Source organism: Phoca vitulina, unplaced genomic scaffold (assembly GCF_004348235.1).
Source record: "Phoca vitulina isolate PV1807 unplaced genomic scaffold, GSC_HSeal_1.0 scaffold85, whole genome shotgun sequence".
Taxonomy (NCBI): domain Eukaryota; kingdom Metazoa; phylum Chordata; class Mammalia; order Carnivora; family Phocidae; genus Phoca; species Phoca vitulina.
The window spans coordinates 2005917-2032830 of NW_022589788.1; the positions used below are offsets into that span (position 1 = coordinate 2005917).

Here is a 26914-nt window from a genome sequence, read left to right on the forward strand (position 1 = left end):
CAGCCCTCCTCCTGGGCCGGGTGGGTCCCAGCTGGGTTTCATACCTTCTTCCATCATTCTATATACTCCCCTCTGCAAGGGGCAGAGGCAGGGCTGTGATGGACCAGCCGCACAGATGTATTTCTAAGAATTACGTCTGGAGTGGGGTTGGGGAGAGGCCCAGGGTGGGCAGAGTGGGGTATGTTCCAGTGATACGTGATCCGGAGCTGGGGCGTTATGTGCTAGTCGTGGGCACATTCCATCCCCATGGGACTGAAGAGCAAGGCCTCAGCCCAAAAGCCCAGCACCTGACTTGGTCTCCCTTTCCTGGGGCGGTCGGGCAAGAGTCCTGGGTCCAGGGACTTGGGGAATTAAAGTAGCAACAGCTGTGTAACAGCACAGGCTGGGTGGGAACAGCAGGCCAGGCCTCCCCAGCCGAGAGGGGTGTGATGGCCTGTGGATTTGGGGAGCCACACACCAGGCAAGCGGGTCTCCGACGAGCCTAGGGGAGGCTGGCTGAGTGTTCCCGCGTCTCATGCCCAAGCCCAAGGCTAATCTGGGCAAGCATGGCTTGAGTGCCATGCGCCCGCAGGGCCACTGGCCCCATGCTCTGCATCCTGACTTCCAACACCCCCAACTTGTCCAAGATCAAAGTCCCCATTCTCCCCACCACCGTCAGGTCACCCTGTCCCTTGGCCCCCACATCCATTCTGGCCAGGCCTCCGATCCCTCTGTGGTCACTGCTAAGGCTGGCTGTGTGACCTCAGGGACCGGCTGCTTGGCACAGGCACCGGGGCCACCACGTAGGGCCGGTCAGCGTGCCGCAGGCTGTGACGTCGGCCTCCAGCGCCAGCCCGGGGAGGGCTGGGCCTCCGCGCTGGGCCCCACGTTGCCTGCCTCATCGGATGGCACCGGGCAGAACGCATCCTCGCCCTCAGTCCCAAACCCTGTGACTAACGGGGGCGCGTCTGCACGGGATGGAGCAGAAGCCCCCGCTCGCTGGCGAGGCCTGGCTCCCCCGGAGGCCCGGGGGCCGGAGCGCAGGGAGGAGCCCGGGCGCACGGGAAGGCAGCCTTTATTACGTTCAGTGCACAGCACCTCCCTGCCCTGTCTGGGAAACTAGTTTTTGAACTTTTTCCTCTTCAGAGCCTTCCATTCACCTTCCTGTGTGGCCAGGCTGTTAAAAAGCTGTTTCACTTTTCGCTTTCTTTCCGCATCCCTTAAAAAAAAAAAAAAAAGAAAAAACCCCATTTTTACATCAGCTTTTGCCCTTCTCCCTACGCGACCCAGTAGCGGCTCGCATCCACGCGGGCCAGCGCACACGGAGCGGCAGGAAACGCGCCTGCCCAGGCCCCGGGGCCGGCAGTCACTCACGGGGACCCGGCCCGACCCCCCGGCAGCCCCGGCCGCCGCCGCCGCTCACCGTTCCAGGGTCTCCGAGAGCTGCATTCGAGCCAGGAACTGGTTGTCCCTGCGGATCTCCCGGACGGCTCCTTTAAATTCACGCTTGTGTTTGTGGATCAGTCTCCTCCTCTCCTGCTCCTCCTTGCTGCTCCCCTGCTTCTTCCCGAACTCCAGGCTGAGGGGAGAGCCAGCGGCAGGTCCAGCCCGCCCGCCCCCACCCCCGCCGCCCGCCCCAGGGCCGCCCGCCCCACACGCACACTCTGACCAGCCGGGGCGTGAAGAGCTTCAGCGGCAGCGGCTTGCTCCTCTCACACACCAGCGGCCGGCAGCGCTGCTCGTGCCTTTCCACGTCGGCCAGCGCGCTCCGGCACAGCTCCTGGAACCCGGGGGCACGCTGAGGCCGCAGCAGGCCCGCCCGGCGTGGGGCCTGGGGCCCGGGGCCGCCTCTGCTGAACGGGGGCACAGCCGAGGGGGCCCCACCGCCGTGCGGACAGGGGCGGGGGGCCTGCGCACGGGACAGCTCACAGCCTTGTGCACCCTTCCCGCTGGCAGGACGACAGACGCCTGAGACCCTTCTAGAAGGTTCCCTGGGCATGCAGCAGACACCATGGAATCTCCTTCCCCAGAGAAACTGGTCACAACGGGCCTGAGTGACCCACCCCTATGGACACACACGGGAGCGCCTTCACCGTAGCCCCGGCAGCCGGGGGGGGCACACCACGGGCACCGAGCAAGACCCCGTGCAGGAGAACGGTCACTTCTCCTAAGTCATCCCACTACCGTCATTGCCCAGGGGTGTTTCTAGAGCCGCACCTCAAGACAAGCTCGCCCACTAGCCCGCTCCCTCTCTCAGAGGCGGCTGAGCCTGCGCAGAGGGCCGCGTGCCGGGAGGCCTCACCTGGAGCTCCGGGGGGCGACAGCCGTCGGCCAGGTGCTCCGTGAGCAGGGCTCCGAGCGGCCTCACGATGGTCTGGAAGGACGGCAGCGGGCCGTAGAGGAGCACGCAGCGCTTCACCAAGGCCAGACACACGGCCAGGCAGGACAGTCTGCGAGGGGGCAACACGCAGCTTCAGGGCCAGAGGCAGGAAGGGGTCCAGCTCATTCGGTTTGGTCACTGCCAGTGTCCATCCTCTCGGCAAAAACTAAAATCTCCAACCCACAGCTCTGAAAAACCCAACAGGGGCTGGAGTCCACGTCCAGCGTGGCAGTGGGTGGGACAGATGACCCGTGTCCCTGAGCACAGAGGGTCACTGTGGGAAATGCAGCAGCAACTTGAAAATGAGTGGCTCCACTTTAGTTTTTAAATGACTATTTGCAAAATCAAGCCGACATTATCTTGAAAAAATAATACACGTTCTGAGAATGTTTTTTCTCTTTTCACGGACCTGCCCTGACATTTCCCGGGGAAGACCCGCAGATGGCCAGATGCTCAGCAGCACTCCTCTTCAGGGAAATGCCAATCAAAACCACAGGGAGTTAACACCTCTTACCCAGGAGGATGGCTACTGTTAAAAAAATAAATGCTGGGAGGACACGGAGAAACTGGCAGGGATTCAACAGTGGGGGGGGGTCCTCAAAAACACAAAACCTAAAACTACTGTACGACCCAGCAATACTGCTTCTGCGTATGTACCCAAAAGAATTAACAGAAGGGTCTCGATGAGATGCCGGCACCCCCGTGTTCACGGCAGCATCATGCCCAGCAGCTGAGACAGGGAAGCACCCCAGTGTCCGTGGATGGGTGGACAGATGGATGAACAAAACGTAGTCCATCCACACGATGGAATGTGATCCAGCCTTAAACAGGAAGGACATTCTGACACCTGCCACCACGTGGATGCACTTGGAGGACACGATGCTATAAAGTGAAATACGCGAGCCAGAGAGGACAGACACTGTGACCCCACTTCTAGGAGGTCCCCGGAGGAGCCAGATGCTGGAGACAAGGCAGACCGGGGGGGGGGGGGGCGCCAGGGCCGGGGAGTGAGTGTGTGGTGGGTACACAACTTGTCTTACGAATGGGGATTCTGGGGGTGAAAGGAGCTGGTGGCTGCACCAGGATGTAAATGTACCGAATTCCACTCAACTGTTGGCCTCACGATGAAGATGGTAAACTTTCTGTTGTGTATTTTACCACAGCAAAAGGATATTTCAAATCCATACTTTTAAAAAATCAGAGAACAGAAGGACGTCTAATAAAAAGCCCCAGCCCTCCTGTGCACTGAATGTGTGTGTCCCCCCAGTTCACATGCTGAAACCCAGTCCCCAGTGTGATGGTGTCTGGAGGGGAGTCCTCAGATCCACGAACATGAGCTGTTTTCTTGCGCTTTGTCTTCCTTAAACAGCGTCCACGATGTTTTGTCTCAATTATCTTTCCCTCCTTGGTTTTCAATTCTCATGTTCTACTCTTTTTGACACTGTTGTAAACGGAATTTTCTAATTTCCTTTTCAATTGTTCACTGCATATAGAAACGCAAGTGATTTTTTGTTGACTTTGTATTCTGCTACTTCACTGAATTAGTTTATGAGATCTAACAGCTCTTTTGTAGAGTCTTTAGGGTTTCTCCCATATAAGATCGTACCATCTGCAGAGTGACACTAGGTGCGTCCTCACGGGTCCCAGCTGTGTCTGGTTCCAGGCTGGCCCGGCACTGAGCACGCCCTCCCTGGCGCCCCAAGCCCCCCGCCTACCTGGTGTGGTTGGCCTCTGTCTTAGTCTGGCCCTTCAGTCCACCGGCCCAGCCGAGGGACAGGCCTCTCCTCTGCCACGTGGCTGTGTCCTCTTGGTCAGAAACCACGAGCAACTCCGAGTTCTTCCCAGATGCTCTGAAAGGGTGCACCAGAGTGTAACCTGAAGTCCAAGCGGGACAAGGACAGAGGCGGCCTCTGAGCATCACGAGGTCACAGGGCAGGCTCTGCATGGTGACGCAGTTAGAAGGGTCACTTCGGACACATGCAGCCTGTGTTCACCCCACAGAGGTGGGGTTATAGCCTCCGCAGGGGTGATGGAGGGAACAGCCCAGGTCCCTGACCTCGAGGGGGAGACAGGCAGTAGACAACGCCCGGAAGACGGAGTTAACGGGATGGAGCATCAGAAAGAGACGTGGTGGGCCCGAGACGCAGGGCGGGGGAGGGGGGGCTGGGGGGAGAGCGGGTGCAGGTGGCACGGGGACCTAGTAAACTAAGGTCAGAGAAGGCCTGTCCCGGAGGACGAACGCCAGCGGAGTGGACTTAACCCCGTCACCACCTGGAAGAGCAATCGAGGCAGCGGGCCCAGCCAGCCCGGCGTACGCCTGGCACAGCAAAGCTGGCGGCGGCAGGGTGAAGGGAGAGGGGCCGCCGCCCGCCCCCACCGCAGCGTCCACTTTGACAGGCCCCCCGGCAAGACTGTGCCTCCCCAGGCCCAGGCCCGGCGCACGGGAGTCTGCGGCGAGGGGGTCAGTGCAGGCCGGGCGCAGCAGCTGCAGGCGGGGGAGGCAGGACAGTGTGCTGAGGGTCCTGAACGGAGGAGCTGCTGGGGCTGAAGTGCCCCCCCGGCACTGGTGAGGTGCTCCGTACGACTAGCATCCTACGTGGCGGCATTGGATCGGAGATACAACGGACGACCGATCGGGGCAGGAAAGGGGATCCTAAGGACACGGAGCGAGGGGCAGAGACCGGGCGGCACCTCGACAACCCGGGGGAGCAGTGAGTGGTCAGCATCGCGGGGGTTGCTGGGGGGGGGGGGGGGTCTTAAGACCAGCACAGCCTAGCAGGTCAACAGACGCTAGAACTGCTTCTCGTTACAACGTGGCTTCTGATGGTCACTCCTTCCAGGATTCCCGGCGCTCTAGAAACTAGAGACAGGGCTGCGCACTAGAAACAACGTGGGCCACACGGAGGGAGCGCAAACGTTCTCGGGGCACAGGAAAAAAAGATCTTAATGATACATTCGTCTAACCCCAAGTATAAAAATGTTATTTCAATACAGAATCAACATAAAAGAACTGAGCTGTTTCATGAGCTTTTGACAGCTCAGTCATCTGGGGTCCACGCCACGGATGGGACTCGCTGCGTGTGGCCGTGGTGGCGGGAAGAGGGGGGGCCCCGGTTCCCTCGGGTGCAGGGGTGTCCGCCCAGCCGCACAGAGGAGAGGCCGCCGCTCTGGACGGAGGGGTTTGATGTCTCACTTTCCACGTCCCACACTCTCTACAAGGAGCATGGACGACTTTTAAAGCAACGCTGAAGTAGAACGCACTTGATAAAGCGTCCGACCCACTCACCGTGGCCGTGCTTGTTTGGAGTGGCGACGTAAAGGATCCCGAGGAGGAAGTTAATGAGCTCCGGGATGAACCTCCGCGACAGAGACACGTAATCCAGGAACACGCAGCACACGAACAGGCCCTTCACCACGTCTTGGAGAGACAGGACGGGGCACTGGCGCGGGAGCACAGGGTGCGGTCAGTGGGCAGGAAGAACGTTCCGGAAGGCTGCGCGAGCTGCACAGGCTGGCGTCCCAGCCGAGGTCTGCGGCCCCAGACCCACCCCCGCCCCCGCCCCCGCACGGAGGAAGCAGCGCCCCTCCCGCAGCAGGGTCCAGTGGGATCAGACCGGGTGAAGAGCGTCAAGGCCCCAAGGCTCCGCCGCTTTCGCGAAGACCCGCCGTGTGGCAACACCGCCACCGAGTGTGCACCAGACACCCGCCCAGGAGACACGACCACTCGGGCTTAAGCCGAAAGGGGAACAGGGCCCACGTCACACTTGGTGCGTCACCACTAACTCCAAGGGCTCTTTTTTGGGGTCACACCTTCCATAACCTCATCTGGGGCCATCTCCAGGGTCGTCTTCACAGGCCCCTGCCCGGAGCCTCTCCTGCACTCGGGCCGCAAGAGCGACATCCCACAGCCTCGCCCGGCCGCCAAGGACGTACCTTGGTGAGCAGCTGGCTCATGCACACGAGCGCGGGCGTCACCACGGGGTGCCGGAAGTCGGAGGCTGGAAACAGCATCCCGGTGATTTTCAAATAAACGAGCTGAAAGAGCGTCAGCACACAGATTAGAGGGAGTAACGGACGTTCCAAACACGGCTTTCCCACAGGCCAGGACCAAAGCAGGTTTTGAGCCTCCTGTGAGGGGCCGCGGCGCACCTGCCGGCGTCCCACCTCCAGGGCCCCTCCCCGCACGCGCCGGGCACGCCCATTCCCACACACACACGCACACACACGCACGCCGGGCACGCCCGTCCCCACACACACGGGCACGCCGGGCACGCCCGTCCCCGCACACACGCACGCCCGTCCCCGCACACACACGCACGCCGGGCACGCCCGTCCCCGCACACACACACGCACACACACGCACACCGGGCACGCCCGTCCCCACACACACACGCACGCCGGGCACGCCCGTCCCTACACACACACGCATGCCGGGCACGCCCGTCCCCGCACACACGGGCACGCCCGTCCCCACACACACACGCACGCCGGGCACACACATGCACGCCCGTCCCCACACACACACGGGCACGCTGGGCACGCCCATCCCCGCACACACACACGGGCACGCCGGGCACGCCCATCCCCCCCCCACGCACGCCAGGCACGCCCATTCCCACACACACACGCACGCCGGGCACGCCCGTTCCCGCACACACACACACACGCCGGACTCTGAGCGCCGGCTCAGGACTAACACCCCGACGGCCGAACAGAAACGGGCAGAGGACACGGCGAGAACCGCTCACCGAGATGAATTCCTTGCAGACACGGAACCGCCCTGGGCTCGGCTCCCAGCAAGGCAAGCGCAGACTAAAGCTACGTCACAGACTACTCTTTCCTTTCCAAACGAGCAGAGACGCTGGGTGGCTGGCGAGGCTACTGCGGCGGCCGTGGGCGCAGATGCGCGTTGGAAGGGGAGGCAGGTCGGGCTCCCTCCACGGATGCCCGCGAGTCCACCCGCCGCACCAGGCTCGGCTTGGCCCCGAGAAGCCAGCGTGAGCCGTGGCTCTGGCCTGCGCACCCGACAACGACATGCAAGGCTATAAGGGGGGCGGCAGGAGTGCTGGCTCAGAGGGTGACACTCTCCGGGGACCCCCGGCCAGACGCGCCCACGGGCTCCCCACCCAGGACGCACCGGGGAGGCTGCTTCGCGCTGAAGCAGAAGAGCATCCCTGCACCCTGGCTCGGCAGGGTCTGCACACCCTCCATCTGGTCCAAAGGCACCAAGAAATCCTCCCAAACCCCCTGAACCGGACCACTCTGAACACGTCAGGCACACCCCGGAGCCCCCACTTCCTCCTTCCGCAGAGCCCCCCACGCCGCCCTGACCTGGGACTCCAGGGGACGCAGGCTCAGGGAGGCAGAGGGGAAGGGAGAGCACCCGCGGCTTCCCGCACCCAGCCCGCTCGGCCTCGCTTCGCCAGCAATGGACCACGCGTGTCCACTGAGGGAGCACCTGTGACGGTGACAGCCCGCGAGCTGACCACTGCGTCCAGCCGTGCCACGGTCACGAACCTCACGGGAGGCTTAACTGCACCCCCCCCCACCCCTGCTCACAGACAAGGAGACGGCCGCACAGCTCATCGGAGGAACTGGACGGGACCTGTCGCACGGTCTCTGCGGGAACAGGCCACTCCGGTGACACAGGGAGTGTCTGCCGGGGGCTGAGGCTCACGGACACCGACTCAGATCCCGCTTTGGGGGGGTCCACTAAAACCAGGACACAGACCCTGTGTTTTTGAGTTTTTGTTAATCACGGTTTTTCATTTCTACAGAAGTCCTAGAGCAGGGAACAGATGGAGCAAGTACTTCTTCGAGGTCACGGATGCTGACGAGGTGGCCCGCAGCCGCCACGGGCTGTTAGAGCCCTCAGAGCGGCTCAGCTGTCTCAGTGGGGCCACGGCAGGGCCAGGGCTCGGACTCAGTCCTTCCCAACACACACTCGTTCTGTTGGCCCAAAGCCTCTTCGCCACGAAGGCCACAGACAGCCCCATTCACACGGAATCAAACCAGTGAAACACACCGCAGTGACATGTTCGCGCGTAAACAGTCCCTCCCACCTTGTTCCGGCCTGTTCTCCAGCTCAGTCTGGAAGCTCGAGGGCATGGCGAACCCGCCAAACCACGCACATCCCACTCAGCAGCCCTCCTAGCCGGCCGACAGCATCGGCCCCCGTGCCTGAGACCAAGTCCCCGCTCACCACGTCCAGGCCCGGAAACGCCGCCCGGCCTCTGGCCTCAACGGCCCCTTCCATCTCGTGCATGGCGTCTCGCAGGACAGATGTTACGGAGTTGCTTGCAGACTCAGGAAACATCTGGCAAAGATTATATAACTGCCTGTTCATCAGAAACACAGGTCAGGGGAAAATGACCTCAGATAACGAAATCAGAAAGAAAGCCCGCAAACCTCACGTTCACCATGCTCCTGCAAAGTCACCTGCTGGCTGAGCAAGTCAGCCCAGAAGCCCCTGGACGAACCCACTTTTCCTCTTACTGGTCTGGCTGCCCTTCTCGGCAGTCGAGATACTGCTTCTAACATGTTTGTTTTATAACAATCTATACATACTTTTGTCACCTCCTAGAAAGTCTAACTTCTCAATAGCGACGGCAGAAGCATAATGCCGTAAGAAGCACATTCTCCGAGCCAGACTCGGCGGATGGTTCCAAGGTGCCGTCCACAGGAACTTACTGGTTCCTCACAAGCGCTGTGGTACCGGCAGAAGGTGGCATGGGGACGTGGGCTGCACAGCATGGGGCTGGCCCCAGACAGGCCCCTATGGGGCCCTGGCGCTCACTAACCCTCCATCTGCCATACCTCCCTCCGGCCAACGAGGGGCCAGGAGCCACGCTCCAGTCTCTGCCTTCACAGGGGTCCTCGGGGAGCGAAGGCTCAGCCGTCCCTGGGCAAAGCGGGAACGGGAAGACCAGAGGGGCTGGCCTCCCTCATGCTCGCAGCACCAGCCTGTCGGGTCCCACTGAAGCGTGGACCTGGAGCAGGCGGGTTTCTGCACAATACCAGGACACAGTCTACCACGTTGTCCCAAACACCCGTCGGCCCGTCCGAGCAGAGCTTGAAATTTCATTGGCGAATGAAACACAAAATAAGCCTCCAAACAGCACGAGCAAGAATGAAGTGTTCAACTGTCTTAAAGCCGACTCGTTTGTAGTTAACAGCGTGTCTGTCCCCAGGGTGATGGGAGCAGTGTGTTAACGCCACTCTGAGGGGGCTGTGGTCACCGAAATCACTGTAGCTAGCGTATGCCAGGGGGCCTGTTTACAAGGTCAACCTTACTAACTCCGCGACGTACTTTTATGACTGCAAACAGGGAAAGAGCTGTTCGCCTCTGCCCCGCATTCCAGTCAACCTGCCGTGGTTACTTACACAACCAATTTATCAATTACTCTGAGGTCTGGTGGATCATCTGTAGCCAAATCTCCAATGTACTCCAAAAGGAAGCCGAACAGTTTCTGCGGAAACACGGGTTGGGAGCAGAGCTCAGTGCCGACCCGCAGAATAAAGCCACGGGCTCACAGGGGGCCGTCCCCTGCGTCTGGCTAACACGTGTGCGCACGCGCCTCGGGGCCACTGACGGGAGCACCTTGCAAAGCGCAGGCCAAGAAGCCGGTCCCACACCAGGAGGGGGTCAGCAGAAGGGCTTGGGGCGTGCGCTTCTGCAGGACGGCAGACGGCACCCAGGTCTTCAGACCAGGAGCGCGCCCAGCCCTGTGCCTCATCCGTCAACGGGCAGCACTCGTGGAGAAGAAAAGGCACATTCCAAGTCCTCATCTCCCTGAAGGGCTCGCTCTCCGGCTTGAGGCCACGTGAGCCACATGCCCGGGGCCTCAGTCTCCCTCACCTGTGAGCGGAGGGCAACAGCACCCGCTCCGGGGCCCGTGGCGGGGTCATGGCACGGGGCGCTCGTAGCCGCAGGGGGCTGAGGCGCACGCACCTCGGACACACAGACGGGGTGGGGGGCCGCCCTGACACTCCCAACACGGGGCACGTACTTCCAGTTTTGCTTTGTTTCCCACGGCGAGACTCGGATGGTTGCATGTTTGAATTCCCTCCACCACCACAAGCTGCTCCTCCACCGTTTTTCCTGATAATAAGGATTTCAGTTCCTCGTAGGATTCAGGGGCTGTCAAAAATGCAAAACACACTCCACGGTTAATAACTAAAAAGAGAATCACGTTTCTGATCACACAGAGGTTAAAAATGAAACAGAACAGGGGCGATATCACTTCACCGCGAGACAACTTCACGCGTATTTCAGACACGCTTTACCTCCCACCAGGACCACTGCCGCTGGATCTAACGGGTGCTCTGGCGTGTCCTGGGGGAGAGGGGCGGTGGGACGGGCTACTGATCAGCGACCAGGCGGCAGACACTGGGTTTAGTGTCCACACTGGCCCAGAATGAGCTGGAAGGAGCCACGTGGCAGAGTGCTGTCACCACCCAGACTCCCACCGATCGCAGGCCATGCCCGAGGGAGCCAGCCTCTGGAAGTGACCGTAAATCACGGGACAATTTAGGACTGCTCGCTAGAACTGGATGATTCTTCTCCACGCACCAGACCACACAACACACAACATTCGCTGTAAGGGGTTATGTGGCCCATAGGAAGCCTCCTCACAGGTGACCCCCATCTCCCAGGCCCCGCCCCAGCTCTCTGTGGCAGCCACATTTCTACCACAAAAGGCTGGCCATGGAAAGAGCACGACGACCTCCAGTGGAAAGGTGTGTCGTCCTCGTGCTGTGGCCGGCCCACGAAACTGTCCCCAGCCACACGACAGAAGCTGGCTAACGCTGGCCAGACACTGCCGAGGAGGACCATGCTCCTCACAAGCCCAGACGTTATGGGTCCACGTGCCCAGAAGCGCACCCTCGGTCCCAGCGAGGAAGACTTGTCGCTAGGTCACAGAAGTCATCCCAACACGTAAGAAAACCCAGAATCTGTACCTGCAAATGTATAGGGCAGCTCGGTTCTGGCAGGTTCTCGAGCTTTGTGACCATCGCTTGTCATTCTTTTCCCCGGGGCTTGCCGGGGCTCTCTGTCTGGCCACCCACAGTCCTCCTCGCTCTCCGCATCCGATTCCAGGTCTGAGTGTCCCTTGGGGTCACTGCTGTCCTCTGGGTCCTCCTCGCTCGAGTCTTCGCCCTGTTCCTCTTCGCTTTCGCCGTCACTAGCTTCCCTGCTTTGCTCTTCCTTGATGCTCATCTTTCCATCCTAGGGTAGAGCAGGGGGACCACAGGCCTCACTACCCTGGGGGAACACCCTGTAGCGATGTCGGACGCTGCAAACACAAGGAGCACGAGCACCGAGTGCCGCATCCGCCCTCCGCACCGGCTGCGTGCCAGGCGGCGAGCTCCAGAGCCTCAGGGCCAGCAGGCCGGGGAACAGCTTCCTGATTCCTGCCGCCAGGGCTCTGGGCAAGGCTCAGCTTCTGCCACGGAGCAGCAGGGACCCAAGGTGTGGCAGGCGCCCCGGTGGCCACGGGCTCCAGCAGCTGTGTCTGCAGCCTCCCACCACCGGCTTTGGGGCTGCGAAACGGTGGGTCAGCAGGGGCTTCCCGACACTGGGCTGCACCTGGAGGTGGTGGGACCTCAACACCTGGGGGTAACCCCTGACTACGCTCTCCTGCCAAACCCCCCAGTGTTCTGTGAGCACCCAGCACCTCGGATCCCCTTCTGCTCAACACTCCTGACCTCCTCCTGTATTCCTGCCCTGAAACCAGGCTGATCCTCTGAAGGGGAAAGGGTGTAGACCTAACAGAGTTTTAGAAACTCAATTATTTTACCGGCTCCTGAAACAGCAGTGCTGAGCCTGCAGGTAACCACACACTTACGAGTGGAGGAAGCTGATGTCGGCGAGCGAGGACACAGCGCGAGGCTGGCGTGCCCCTTCTCCAGGTAGCCTGCCCGCAGGTGCGGGATCGGACCCGCCACGCACTCCCAGACGCAGAGCACACAGGCGTTTTTACAAATTCAACTTCCATCTGGGATGAACCTCTCAGATACCAGAAACCGTGCTTCTGAATTCAGAGAGCAAGTAAGCCGGCGAAGGCAAACTCCTTACTGTGTAGGAAAGCAAGCGCCTGTTGTCTTTGTCCAGAACGAAGCCGTCATTTAAGTCGTCCGCGGACAGGTGCTTCGGTTTTCTAGCATCGCCGGCCTCGTCCTCGCCACGCATCCTCCGCAGTCTCGCAGCCTGGGTGGGAAGGAAGCATGTCGTGGGAGGCACAGTGGCCCTGCCCTCCTGCAGGCCATGGTCCCCGGGCCGGAGGCTCCGAGCCTGCCTTCTCCCTAGTGTGTAGGGACCTCCTACCACACGCAAATGGAAACAAGTATCGCGGCACAAGTGCGTCTAGTCACCTGGAAGGCAAGCCCGTGGTTCTAAGGTCTTTCTGGCTGAGCTACGCAGACTTCACTCCCCACCGCGCAGCCACGGAGGGGGCAGGCACGCCACGCGGGCTCAACCACGCGGCTGTCCGCACACAGGCCGCCGGCCGGGAAGAGGCCCGGGTGGGGCTGGACTAAAGGGCCACAGACAGAACAGTGTGTCAATGTTCATTTTTGTTTTAGAGTAATGAAATTTTACAAGCCTTTTTAAGGCACAGAAAATGAGCTGAGAAGGCCGTGCACTAGATTGTAAGCAGCTGTTCTGAGGTAAGGGGATTAGAGCAAACTTTCATTTATTTGGTATATTTGGGGTATCATCTGCATTTTTCTTGTTTTTATATCAAAAAAGAAATTTATTTATAGTAAAAGAAACAAACTTTAAACAGTCTAAGAAGATTCCTTTGATAAAACACCGCATCTGCAGCCGACCTCACAAAATGGAGAAGAAAGGCCTCAAACCCAGAACCCGCGGTGCCCCCCGCATGGTGCTGGGCCCTGCGGCCCCATCGCGGTCACGGTCACACTGGTACCTCCAGCTTCTGGAGCCGATCCTGTTCCTCCTTTGCCAGCTCCTCCTCCGTCTTCATCCTGTCAGAGGGCTGGGCCTTCCTTTCAAGGCCCAGCTCACGAACCATCATGTCGTACGCGTCAGGCTAGGGCAGAAAGAAGAAACTTTTCACTTTTAGTCGTTGTTTTTTTAAATGATCTGCACAAGCAGCTTCCTACGTATCCGGTAACGTCTGGACATCATGAAGGAGGGAGACGAACCGTATCCAAGTCTTTCCTTCCTGAAAGAAAACTGTTCTAATCAATCTGCAGGACCCTGTAAGGTCACATAGGATTTTTCACTCCTGGGAAATTCTTCTCAGAACATACCTGCTTTAACAAAACTAAACATTGTTCGTTAGGCATGAAGCCCACAAAATGGGCTGGGGTAAAGGTGGCAGCCACAGTGTCAGTGGCCCACAAAGGTGGACGGCTGGCCACGCGATGTGGCCGTCTGGCGAAATCCTGGATACTTCCTAGAAGCCAGACACGCAGGTGAATGCCGCTTTTCCAACAATTTAGACTAAAAAGGATGTGGTAGGAGCCATACACCATTTGGAGGGAAAACTAAGTAACTGTATATATGGACGTGCAGACGAGTGACGGGAAAAATCAAACACCGTCTGGAGAAGGCCTCCCCTCGAAGGATTTCTCATACCAGAAACAACCGTTTTCTTTAGTTTAATTATCCAGGAGTAGATACTGAAGTCTCTTTTTGTCTAGCTCTACACGGACACCACATGTATCCAGAAACTCCACGAAAGCTCACTGGAAGACAGAGGAACTAAGAGAAAAGGAGGGCAGCTATCTACGTCAAGGAACAGGCTGGAAGGGACGCTGGCCTCCACCAGTGGAGGAAAGGTCCAGTCCACTTGATACGCACCTTGGGGTGCTCCTTCTTATCCCTGTTCTTGGACTGGGGAGTTCTGTGTGTCAGGAGAGTCTGGATTTCTCTCCAGTCTTGATCCAGCTTCTCTGTGAGCTCCAGGGCACCTTCCCGTTGTGCCTGTCTTTCCCTCTGGGGAGAGAGAGCAAGGTGGTGCATGCTGCCAGCGTGGGGCCGCGAGCGAGCAGCCAGAGTCAACGCGTTCGGATCAGCAGCACAGAGACACCCTGAGAAATGAGTGTCTTAGGAAAGCGAAGCTACAAAATCTCAACACACAGAACTAAGTCCCTGCTATCAACCGTTCATCTGGATGCTCTGAGCAGTTTGCTGGTAGTAAAGATAGCGATACACGTCAACACACAAAGCCAACCAACCAAAGACACCCCAAGTCCTCCCCAAACACAACAGACCGTGAGAAGTATACGCAAGATGAAATGTAAAATATTCCTATTTAAAACGAATGCTTCTATTAAAGTCACAGAAAACGTTAAACAGAGCCTAAACACACACAAGAAAGAAGAGCCCGGGAGTTGTTTTGGTGAGGGTCCCGGGCCAGAGCGCCCCACCAGGAGCGCTAACACACCTTCTCTCGCTTGGACTTTGCAATGAGCTCTTCGATGAGTTCTTTGCGTGACCTCGGCTTCTCCTCCTCCTCCCCTTGCTGCAGTGAGGTCTTCTTACGAAGGAGGCCGCCACCGCCTCCGAAATGGGCGGCGGTCAGCTCGGCTGGGGACAAAGGGCAGAAAAGGCGTCTGTGAAGCTGGCGCACAAACCGGTTCCTGCACTGGTCCGCCAACGTTCATCCAAGCGCAGATCTGACAACCAATCCCATATTCAAGGAAAAAGTCCTCCCGCAGCGTAGCCGCACGAGACCACAGGCACAGGGGCATGTAAGAAATCCCCAGGATGAACCGCCCCGAGAAAACCCAGAGCCATGAAACACCCCCTGACCGGGACCCGACGCCTGGAAACACCAAGGCGCTACTAGTTAACTGTGTTCAAATCTCATGAACGATCAGCAAAGGCAGTAAAACAAGGCGGAGTCTGCGTCTCGGGACAGAGAGCCCAGGACTGGGCCGCAGAGAACCCGCATCCCGCACGCCTCCTCGGGCAGGGGCTCCGAGACTGGAAGGTCCTGAGGGCAGGAGCCTGCACCCGCAGCAGGGGCCCGTCGGTCAGCCGGCCCCGTCCCCGCGGCAGAAGAGAGAAAACACTGTGGGAATCATCCACTTGGGAATGCACAGAAACCTTAAAAAACCCAGAATCTCAGATGAGAAAATGGAAGCTTGCATGGGAAGCAATTTCCCCCAAATCTCCTGCCAGTAACAGAAACAGAACGTTCAGGCTGCTTTCCCACAGCAGGCCCACGGCCCTCGCCCCCTTGCTCGCGCGGCCACCTGTTCCCGGCCACACCTGCGCAGATGGATGTGTGTGCGGGAACGAGAGGCCCGTGTATTGAACCGCCGACTCCAGCCGGGCTCTTGAGGCCGCCTGGCAGTGATCACCAGGGCCGAGGGTGCTCCACTCCCCCCCGCTCTCAGCGCCCCCCAAACCCCCCCAGAGCAGCCCTGGGGCTCAAGTGGCTGGGCTGTCCCTTCCCAGCTACTCAAGGAAATGACCTAAGCAACTCCACTGCCTTTGTCCCAAATCAACTTTTCTTATTCTATCGGGTCATTATCGGATTTCTCTCCTGCTGAAGCGTTCCTCACCACCCTCTCCCACCAGGGCTTCTGGAACCCCGCCTTCAGTCCTGACTCTCCCCAACTCTCCCATCACTCCCCTTGGCTTCCTGCCTCCCCTCTGGGGTGGATTCACCAGTTCTCATGGCTCCTATCGCCAGTAGCAAGGCCCCCTTCCCACTCCCTTCTGAAAAGGCTCTCTCTATGGGGTTTGCCCCCGAGCTCCAGGACTCAGCAGCGGCCCCCGATGCCCCACCTGCTCTTTTCCTCCCATCCCTAAGGCTGCAGCTCCCGGGACTCGAGGCCTCCCCCGGACGTCCGGCAACGTTTCAAACTGCCCCAAGCCGGTGTGTGTCACAGGGTAGCCCGTCTCAGTGACTGGCAGGCCCACGTTAGCAGGTGCTCCGGCTGAAACCCTGGGAACCCTCTGATCCCTCCCGCACCTCCATCACAACGAGGTAAGAGCTACCTGACAGGATCGACCTTTACGACGAACCTCTCCTACTCTAGGGAGGACACCTCATCACGCAGCCAGACTAAACACAACGTGCTTCCGGATGATGCGTCTGTGAAGTTATAAATACACGTATGCTCAAAAGTTAGAGCTTTTCTTTTCTAAGTTACCTGGGTTTTGATGAGCTCATAGCCAGATTCAAAGGATGCCAGGAAATGTCTAAGGAACAGCTGAGCCCCCAAGGCCCAAGGCTGGGAACACATGGAACCCAACTTCTCCCCTAGTGACCCGAGCATCACAGCCTCTTGTGCCGATAAGCCTGAGGCCACTTGCCCTGTGGAGACCAGGTTGTCAACATGAAGGTACCAAGCGCTTACCTTCATCATAGTGAGCTAGGACCACCTAAGTGACCACATTTAACAGGTAAGCATGCACAAAAAATCTCCGACAATGAACCGTGCGAAGAGAAAGGCACAGAAGACGAAACCAGCAGACTGTCCCCTGGCTCCCCGTCCTCACCAGACAGCGTTCCGCGCTCCTCAGTGTCGCTGTCACTGTCGACAATGTCATTATGCTTTTCGACGTCTGCCAAAGACTGGCCGTAATGAGTTAATTCTTCATCTTCATTTAGGTTGTAGATGCTTTTTTTCTCATGTTGCCGCTGACAGAAGGAAAAAAAATCAGCTTCCTAAAATTTCCAATCCATTTAGCAACAAAACCCAGTTATTTTTCCACTATTTGTATAATGTGACAACATAGCCCAAACACATCAGGTTTTCTGGGTCATTTGAGCAATGATCCAGAGATAAACAGCAGCCACAGGAGGTAAACGGGTCAGCGGGCCCACCCGAGCCATGGGCAAATCCCGCCAGTGTTCCACGACCGACTGGCTCTCCGCCCGACCGAGCCGTGAGCCGCACTACAGTCAAGAACTCAGGACACCGTGTTGTCCTCGAGTCAAGATACTTTTCCGCCAGGCTGGTGGCCAGACAAGGCGCCGCACTCGCCACCGTACCTTGTGGGGGGGGCACCCACACAAGTGTAAGTGAACGACGGGGTGACCACCTCCTTCTGCTTGGCTTCTGTGGACAACTGGGGCGTCAGACCCTCCTCCCACTGTCTGCATACCTGCTGTTCCAGGGCAAACCTCTTCATCATCTTCTCCTCTGAGCTCATGTTGCTACTGTACTCCCCAAAGCGCTTATCTGTGAATACATTGGACTTATCTCTTTCTTTGTATTCCTTCAGTAACGTCTGGGTGCGCTGGAAAACAGATCACAGAAAAATCTAGTGTGGGTCCTGGCAACTGTGGGCGCTTGATGGCTCGGCGATCTTGGTCCCTAAAGAGGAAATGCCCCCACAGGGGGACACACGATGGTTCCAATGAATTATAAGATGCCACTGTCACGGCCATTCTGGACGCCCGAGGCCACCGCCACCAACAGTCAAAAAAGGGCTAATCTACTGGCTGGAAAGACAGATCTCAGTTACTGAGGAAGCGGGTTGCCCCCATATAATGAAGGCAGAGAGGACTGTGTTTGAAGCTTGGGGGGCTCTCTAGGGTGTGCCTTGGACTTCCGTGCCCAGTCCTAGAGGTTGAAGAAAAACAGCAGCAACCCAAAGAGCAGAACGATGAGTACGCGGAAGTCGCTCCGTCAGGTAGAGACGCCAGGGGAGCTGAGGTTCTAGCCACAAGGAAACGAACAAGGGAGACGAACAAGGAGATGAAAAGGACGCCATGCGTGTCAACTACGATTACACAGAGACTGTAGTAGGACTGCCCATTCTCTCCCTGTCACACGGACGCCTTCGTTAGTATACAGTCGATCCTTGCTCCTCTCGGATTCCGGATCTGCAAATCTGTCTACTTGCTAAAGGTTACTGGGACCCCCCCAACCACTACCCATAGCACTTTCGTGATCATCCATGTGTGTGAGGCCTACAAGGTGCAGTCATGAGTGTGACAGCTCAGACTCGGGGGGGGGGGGCACCTAGCCTCTCTGTCCCCAGAGGCCTCACCTTCCCGCCGGCCCTTGCTACGGGATTATGGGATCACAAGAATGGATGCAAGACGGCTCAGGACAGAGCCGGGCACAGGTACTGCTGTCTGTTACATGCTCAACTCTGGGTTTGGGTCTCGGCACCCCCAATCCCGACCTGAAGAAAGTTCTGGCATGGTTCCTCGTCTCCGTTTTCTCATGTGTAAATGGGGATGATACCAGTACTTCCCTCATAAGGCTGACTGTGAGGATTCAATATACACTTCTTGATACAACGCCTATTCCACTGGGAGGGGCGACGGACACGTCAACTCTGGTTATCTCACCACCTGAGCGAGAACGGAGGAGCGCGACGCTGGGCCACGGGATGGCGCTGACCACACCTGCAGTCTCGCTGTGCACGCAAGTGCTACCCAAAGCGCCGCCCACTGACTGGAGCAGAAGACACATGGGACAGCGCGTTTACTTCTGAGGGACGGTCACCGATGAGAAGAACAGGCCCACCTTGCCGCCCCGCATGCCCCGACACTCACCGCACGCTCTAACTGCCCTGGATGACCTGAGTCCCCTCTGGACAGCTCTGAGCCCTCCCACCCCACGCTGTGCCACACACCCCGTGACAGGGGACAATGGGACTTCATCCCCACCTGTAACGTTTTGCTCACCCTTCCAATCTCGAGTGTGACTCCCTCTAGGAAGGAGTTTCTGATTTTCCTATCATACCTTCTGACTTGAGCCTCCAAAGCACCGGGGATGGGAGGAGGCACCACCACCCGCCTCCGGGCCATTCACTGCCGGCCAGAGCACGGAGGTGACTCTGTCAGGCACTACAGCGATGAGCACCCTGCCCTACTGGGGCTGTAGGGCTTGGGAAAGTATCAGAAGTGCTGACTTGTGCTGGCCCCTGAGGGATTTGGGGGGTAAGACAGGACTTTTGGACAAACTGGGTTGCAAGAGGCAAAGCAAGGATAATAGGTTGCGGCCAGATTGTGAAAAGGTCTGAGAATGACAAGCTGAGAAACAAGAATAATGTCTAGTGTTTAGGCAACACTTAATATGTGCTATTTAATCTTCAACAACCATTAGGGAAAGGATGGATATTATTATCCCTGCTCTAGAAATGAGAAAACACGCTTAGCTGGTGGAAACAAACAGCTGCTCTGGAGCGCACGTCACCCGGTCCCCCACGGTCCCCCACGGCTGCCCTGGGGGCCTCATCAGCCCGGGACGTTAGTCTTGTCAGGTCCTTGCAGTAAGGACACTCCCTTCAGTTCAGAGAAGGACTGGATAGCGCCCTGCATGGCAGAACACGGAGGACAGGCCCAGGAAGGCTGGGTTGGCAAGTCCTCACTGACCTTTAACCCCCAGCAGCTAGGAGGGAGCTTCAGGCTTCACAGACATTCAAACCGAGTGAAGCCCAGCCCTTAGCTGAGACCCTGGGAACCGTGCAGGTCCCTTCTGTGCCCTGACTTTTCCACCCACCTTAATTTTTTCGGTAGGATACTATGTGTCTTACTGAATATTGTTAAACCCAAGAACACGTCTCAGAGGCCGAACATGGAATGCCACCTGCAAGAGGCTGAAAGGCGCAGAATACTCTGGGACGGTAAGCACAGAAGGTAGCGCTTCAGTCTCCGCGCGAGGGACACGGTGCTGTGCTTGGAAAGACAGACGCACTTGTTCTCCCAACATCCGTGACATCCCTGCCCTGCGAAGAAAAGGATGCGCGGCCCCTGGACCAGAGGCTCCAAGTCCCCGCGAGGACAGGCTGGAAGAGGCGTGCACGGGCGCCCCGCGGAACCGAGGAACAGGGCACACGCGCGCCGCGTGTCCACCGAGCGCCAGCTTCCCAGGGCCGGCTCCCTGCAGCGCGCGCAGGAAGATCGGGGGGACCCCCGGCCGGGGCACGCACCATCCTAACCACCGGACGCTGCTGGAGACCCCAGGACTCTGGCGCTCTCCGGACACCCCCTCCCCGCCCCGCCGGCAGGTCCCCGCGGCGCGGCCCCCGCCCCTTACCTTCTGGACGGCCCGCGCGCGCGACACCCCGGGCTGTCCCACGGCATGGCGCGCCTTCCTGCCCAGCACCGGGAACTTCTGCCGGTTCACCTTCACTTCGAACGGGTTGGGGATGGGCCTCGCGCGGCCGCCCTGCGCCCCCGCCGGGGCCCCGGGGCCTTTCCTGCGCGCCGCCGCCGGCCTGGCCTTCCCCATGGCGCTCCTGCCAGCTCGCAGCCCCACTCTGCCAGCCGCCCGGCGCGCTCCCTCCGGAAACGCGTGCGGGGACCGGGGAGCCGCCCCGCCCTCGTCCCGCGAGAACCGAGCCGGCGAGAAGTACACGCGACCCGCAAGCTAGCCTACGCGCCTACAGGCGAGTGACTACAACTCCCAGCAGGCCACGCTCGCCGGACGCGCCTCCTCCTCCCTGCGCGCGGCCTTCTGGGAGCGGTAGTGCGCCGCGCCGCACCCGCCTCAGGGCGCGGAGGCGAGGGGAGCGCTCGGGCTCCCTCTTCTGGGAGGCCGTTGGAGGGAGCCGGCCGCTCTGCGAGTAGGCGGAGGCGGCGGCGGCGGCACTAGCAGCCGCCGCCGCCGGGGCGAGGGGCAGCCCCGGCCGGTGAGCCCCTCCCTGAGTTGGGGCTCGGCGGAGACTCCGGGCGGCCCGGGAGCCGGGCTCTGAGGAGAGAGTTGCCCGTGCCAGGCGCGAGGGATGAGGACGAGAGCCCGGGCCCCGGAGCGGCGGCGGTGAGCGCAGAGTCCTCCGCCGACCGCGCTGCCAGCTCCCCTCGCCTTAGCGACGCCCCCGCCGGAGGCCCGGGCCTTGAGGACGGGGGCTCCCCTGGCCGGCGCCGGCACCAGCAGCGGCCGAAGGGGCGGCAGCGGCGTCGCAGGCGGGCCCGGAGGCGGCGCGGCGGGTGGTGGCCGTGGCCGTGGCCGTGGCGGCGGCGGCAGGAGCCACAGCTGGAGGGGCGGCGGCGGCGGGTCAGCTCGCCCAGACCCCGCGCGGGGTCGCCGGGGCAGGTGGCGTCCTGCGAGCAAGGCGCGGAGGGGGCGGCGCCCTCTCCCCCTCCCCCGCCTCTTCGCGCCCGCGGATCCCGGCGGCGGCGGCGGCGCCTGCGCGCCGTGGAGCTTGAGAACCTCGTGGCCAACTCGCTGCTGCTGAAAGCGCGCCAAGGTGGGTGTGCACGGCGGGCGCCGGACCTCCGGGGAGCCCGGACCCACGCTCCGCTCGGCCTCGCTCTCGGGACCGGCGGGTCCGAGGCGTCCGCTGTCCTGCACCCCTTTCAGCAGCTCGGACCCCAAGTAAAGGTAGCCTGCGCCGTGCGCTCGTTAGTCCGAGCCTGCTGCCGAGACCTGCCGCCTCCCCGCGACGTCCCGTGCGTCAGCGCCCGGCGAGCAGGGTCCTAACCCGAGGCCGAGGAGGCCGGACCGCCTTGCGAAGCGGGCAGGAAACGACCAGCCGTTGTGGTTTTTAAAGGACAAAGAAGAGAAGCCCGTGCGCTGCCCTGAGCAAGAGCCTTACTTAGCGTTTGTGGACCGGTATTGTAGCATAGCGTCTTGATGTTGAGGTTTGAGCTGAGGCTCTGCGGGGTGTGAATGGAAGCAAGTCAGTAAGTACTGAGTTCAGCCTTCTGTCCGTGTAACAGCAGCGGCTGGCCCAGCCCTTCCGTCCGGAGATCGCTGGTAGAGCCCTGTCTCCAGAGCTGCGCACCTGTAGTCCTTCAGCCCCTGGGCTCCTGCGGACGCGGTGATGGCGCAGGTGCTTCGTGTTTGTGCTGCGATCGATCGCGATTGATGCCCGCGCGAGGTGCACACTGGCCAGAGCCCCGTGTTGAAGACCACGTGGAAAGGGCGTTTTAGGCACCATGTCCCAGGGCCGGGCTTGCGTCCTGGGCGCACATGGCCGGGAAGGGGTGCTCCTGGTGACTCGGGATGCTGTTGGGAAGCACCAGTGAATTCCTCTTGTGATTGGAATAGTGAATAACGTTCTGTGGGAGAAGTTAACCTGGAATACCGCTCTTTTCAGATCTCTGGGGTTTGTTTCCTATTTAATCCACCCCCCTTCCCATCTGTGTCCTTCACGAGGAAAGGTGGGATCAGAAAGTGCCTGGTTCCTCAACTCATTGGAGACCTTGGGTCAGAAACATTCGTCAGGAATTCTTGCAGTAACAGTCACTGGTGCCGAGAATTAGATACCCAAGAGAGGGTTTAAATGGAAGGATCCAGATTTAAAAAGTAGTGAACTTTTATTTTCTAAAGTGTCTCCTATTATTAAGAGTTGAGAATAGAGACCTCTTCTTGAATTATTCTGAATAGAAGACTGAAGATGGGTGGGAAGAGAACGGGGTCTTACTTTTCTGTTAAGGCAGTGGGGCAACCTCAGCAGTAGGTTTCAGTGGAGCATTTGATTGTGTCTGGTGTTAATCACTTTGAACTCCAGATTGGTCACAGAGGTGACACGTCCTCCGTGGAAATCGGGTCTGACCCAAGCTCAACCTGTTTTCTTTCCACTGTACCATCACCTTGGCATAATGTACAAAACGGACTATTGTGTCAAGCAGGTTTCTGTACAATGCTGTACAGATTAGATAAGGAAGTAAACGGAAGTGCTCTCTAAGAGCTAAATACATAAAACCAGGGGCGCTTGGCTGTCTCATTCAGAAGAGTGTGTGACTTTGGTCTCGGGGTTGTGAGTTCGAGCCCCACGTGGGATGTACAGATTACTTAAATAAATACAATCTTAAAAAAAATAAATACGTAAAACCGGTATTTTCTGCCATAAAGCCTAGGACTGCAGTGATACTTTGAAAAGAGTTTTAATTTTTGTTCCCTAAAGTATTAACTCATAGTGGTGTAATTGTTAGGAGGTCTGCCCCTCATCAACAAAGAGTGTTTACTCCTGTGTTCAGAAAGAGTCTTTTTGTCTGTGTGGCTAATGGTTAGAGAAGTTAAATATGAAATATCAGAAAGATGAATATATACTGAGTGTTGGTTATAACTTAGGGCTGTTCTCCCAAGTTGAAACTTTATTTGCTTTAGGAGCTCATGCATGGCTAGTTCCTCATTTAGTTTCTCTGGCTCATGTATTGGAAAATTAATGTTTGGAAGGAGTGTACATAGCACAGCAGTTATATGTTGGCCCTGGGAATTACACTGTTGATTTAATATTTTGAGTGAGTCCAGTCATTTTCTAGACTTATTTCAAATAAAATCAGTCTCTGTTCTCACACAGAAGGTGTTTAAAACCGTTCCTCCTTTTAAGGAATGTTGGCAGATAATGTTGCATTGAAAAAGTTGTTTGTCACTTTGCCAGGCACACTTTAAGGAAGTAGAAAATGATCATACTGTTAATAAAACACAAAATCGCTGGGTTTTTTTTAACATTTAAAATATTTTCCTGTGTTATACATTTGTTAAGCAATTTGTGACCTCTCATGGCTTTAAATGATAACCTTAAATTGTTTCACATCATACTTCTGAGGAGACTTTCACCCCATTTTGTCTCTTGGAGAAATTGACAGCATAAATGCAGAGAGGAGAATAAGGATACGTTTAATGTGGATTTTGGTCTTCTATGTAGTATTCCGTTCGGATTTCACAGGATAGTGTGATTAGCAGTTGCTCAGCATCTGACACAGAGTTATACACCTGGTGTCATTCGTGCTGTCTTTTGCTGAGGCTTCCTCCCCAGGATTTTGGTTGTAAGGGGTTTCTAGAAGTAGCTTATAAATCCTTTGATTCCAGAAGTATAGTAGCTAATATTTTTGTTTCCTTCATTGCACTTCATTTGATTCCACACCCAAGAGCTACTTAATACATTTTTGTTATAAAAAAAAAAAGAACAACTTTTGTGTTCATTTGGACATGTTCTTGTTTGCTTGCCATTCCGACCTCCTGTGCAGCAGGCCCTCCTTGCTTTCTTCTTGTTCATCTCTTTCCACCCTTCTAGAATCCAGTTTACCTTCATCTTCATAGCTTGCTCTGATTCTTCCAGCTCAGAGGCACTCTCTGCCCTCGGGGAATTTGGAACTTGGGGTTTAGAACACTGTGTAGTCAGTGATTCTCAAGCTAAATTGTAATCCGTGTGTGGGCAGGGCATAGGTTTACCTTGATTTTTTATTCCTTTCAGTGCTGGCTAGCCATATAATCGGTACTTGGTAAACAATTGAAGACTAAGGGGGTGATTTGTTATTTTGCTAAATTCAAGAAAGAGAAGGTGAAATTCATATTGCAAACGAAAGGATTGGCTCCATTCGGAGGGAATAAAGTGTGTTCCAAGTTTGCTGTAGTGCCTGGTGGTTGATAAGGACAGCTAACATCAGTGGCCGTTTGCTCTGTCCAGGAAGCAAGCTAAATTCTGTATGGGCATTATCCCAGCCAGTCCTATCCCTCCTCTCCTAACCTGTAAAACCGGACTGACAGTAATTCTACTTCGAAGGATAACGTGGCACAGTGCTCGGCACTCAGAAAGTGCTCAGTAAAGGGTAATAGTTGTGGCTGTAGATTTTGTTATGTCCAGTGTCATGATGAAGAGCTGGCACTTGAACATGCAGTTGTGTTAATTGACCTTGAACCTCATTTTTTGTCTCTAGTCCATTCTCATTCTTAGATTTCCCAAAAGCATAGCTTTCCTTTTCCTGAATTCTCACGTGTGGGAGGTCCTTGAACCTCATTTAGCCTTAAGCTTTATTATTTCTCACATCCTCACCCAGTGCACACCCCTCGCCCCCCAACACCATGGTCCCCTATAGCTCTTAAGTTGGCTGAGGGCCAGAATTTCCTAGCTGGTCTTATTTCCAGACTTTCTTCTCCTTTATCATCCCCAATGCTGCTAGAACACTCTTTCTTTTTTTTTTTTTTTAGATTTTATTTATTTGAGAGAGAGAGAATGAGAGAGAACACATGAGAGGGGGGAGGGTCAGAGGGAGAAGCAGACTCCCTGCCGAGCAGGGAGCCCGATGTGGGACTCGATCCAGGGACTCCAGGATCATGACCTGAGCCGAAGGCAGTCGCCTAACCAACTGAGCCACCCAGGCGCCCTAGAACACTCTTTCTAAAACACAGATCTGTTCTCTTAATCTTCTGTTTACAATATGGCCCTAGACCTCCATTCCAGGACCCCCACAGGGTCCTACCTGACTCAGTGACCTGCTCTGCTTTCCTTGGCCATCTGTATTACACCCCTTCATGCCTTCCCGCCTGCTGAAGTCCTGTTCCTCCTCCGTGTTCCAGCTCGAGTGTCTTTCCCAGAACTTTGACACTCCTGCCGGAGGCTTGCTCGTTCCATCTTTTGTGCCCAGGATGAGCTGTTACCGCACTGGGCTGACTTGAGGCAGCTCCGGGTCTCCCTTCTGTGTCACCACTAGCCCTGTGGTAGCACCCAGTATATGCTCTCAAATGCCACCTGTGACTGAGGACAAAAGAGCACATCTCAGGAATTCTTTCAATACCGATGATAACCAGAAATTAAGGTTTCAAACTAAGCTGTCTTTTTAGACTAGTGGTCTGGAAATAGGGAACAAAAACTGAGATTTTATTCAACTTTAGAATGTCAGTAGTGAGTGCTTTTTATTTCATTTTGAATTTAATATTTGTTTTTATTAAATCAGTATTAAAATGTAATTATATCTGCAAGGCAAGCTCTAGTTCCCCTCTCAGTATTTACATGCTCATCACTAGCAAAGACAGCAGGATCAACTATAACTAGTTATGATGTTAGCAAAAGGCCAGGCACATGTGTTTTTGTTTTTTTCTTTTTTGGGTTTTTTTAAGAATGGGAACTATTTGTTTTTACCAAATTGAACGAGAGTTCCTAGTTCAAAGACCACATGGGAATACCACCTTGGTTGCCCCCTTACTGCTGTGCTAATTTGTCTCACTTCTGGGAGAGACATTGTGCTTGAGTGTTTGCAGGGTAATCCTAGATCCTTTTTGTGAGCATTTGTGTGCACTAAGTTTGCCAGGTCAACAAGGCTACTGGTGGTGTTCCCCCCCTCCCCCGACCTCTAGGGGCAGGTGTTATTATTCCCTTTCACAGATGAGGGAGGGAAGGAGAAGTGACTTGCTCAAGGTCACATCACTAGTAAATGGGAGCATCAGGGTTCAGGCCTGGCCCCAGACACATGATCTAACCAATCATGTAATGCTGTCTGTTGAAAGACTTCCTCAGTTTGCTGCTTTTAATGGAAATGGGTTGATGTTTTGTCTTTAGCTTCTGGCATGAAATTAGCTTTCTAGATGTGGGAATGTCGCTCTTCGGCTGGTTGGACAACGTGAAGCACGGTTGACAGAAGTTGGGACGTGGCAGGGAAGGTAGGGCCGCTGGATTCGCATCTGACAAGGAGACATTTGGAGACAGTGTCTGTGTTTGAGCCACGAGAATTACAGAGCCAACAGTGTTGTTCAGAGTTACACTGGGAGTCCATACCAGAGCTGAAAGTGATGGTAAAGTGGCGATGGGGCAAGGCCTTCCTGATGTCACTGGTTCTGGAAGGAAGGGACTTGGAGCCTCTCTGTTCCCTGTTTTTATTACATTTGCCTACCATGCTCGTGTTCTTTCCTTCAGGTGCTTCATTGGGTTAAACACAGCAT

General features: G+C 56.8%; 3 protein-coding genes across 3 annotated transcripts in view; 1 reads left to right on the forward strand and 2 right to left on the reverse strand.

The window, feature by feature from the left end:
* MFSD10 (major facilitator superfamily domain containing 10) overlaps positions 1-26914 on the reverse strand; it is a 631579-nt gene that overhangs the window by 5265 nt on the left and 599400 nt on the right. The window lies entirely within an intron of this gene.
* Positions 689-20641, reverse strand: NOP14 (NOP14 nucleolar protein). The gene is made up of 18 exons (XM_032395584.1): positions 20345-20641; positions 17454-17588; positions 16845-16986; positions 14776-14918; positions 14190-14324; positions 13291-13413; positions 12438-12569; positions 11321-11588; positions 10369-10499; positions 9743-9828; positions 8562-8697; positions 6293-6394; positions 5646-5799; positions 4075-4234; positions 2282-2429; positions 1641-1759; positions 1403-1558; positions 689-1198 (listed from the first exon to the last, which is right to left on the reverse strand). The coding sequence occupies exons 1-18, from the start codon at positions 20537-20539 to the stop codon at positions 1099-1101; spliced, it is 2565 nt and encodes an 854-aa protein (XP_032251475.1). The 5' UTR covers positions 20540-20641; the 3' UTR covers positions 689-1098.
* The window catches only part of GRK4 (G protein-coupled receptor kinase 4), a 94242-nt gene continuing 88647 nt past the window's right edge, over positions 21320-26914 (forward strand). The window contains exon 1 of the mRNA XM_032395607.1: positions 21320-21497. The gene's annotated coding sequence lies outside the window, so the exon portion shown is untranslated. The remainder of the gene's footprint in view (positions 21498-26914) is intronic.

Excerpts from the sequence above, each read along its gene's own strand:
- NOP14 (XM_032395584.1), bottom strand. The coding sequence starts at position 20,539 with ATGGGGAAGGCCAGGCCGGCGGCGGCGCGCAGGAAAGGCCCCGGGGCC. Across the intron at positions 12,570-13,290 it reads ATCGGCTCCAGAAGCTGGAG|GCTGCGAGACTGCGGAGGAT; the intron begins GTACCAGTGTGA and ends CTTCCCACCCAG. Across the intron at positions 6,395-8,561 it reads CGTTTCCGGGCCTGGACGTG|CTCGTTTATTTGAAAATCAC; the intron begins GTGAGCGGGGAC and ends ACGCTCTTTCAG.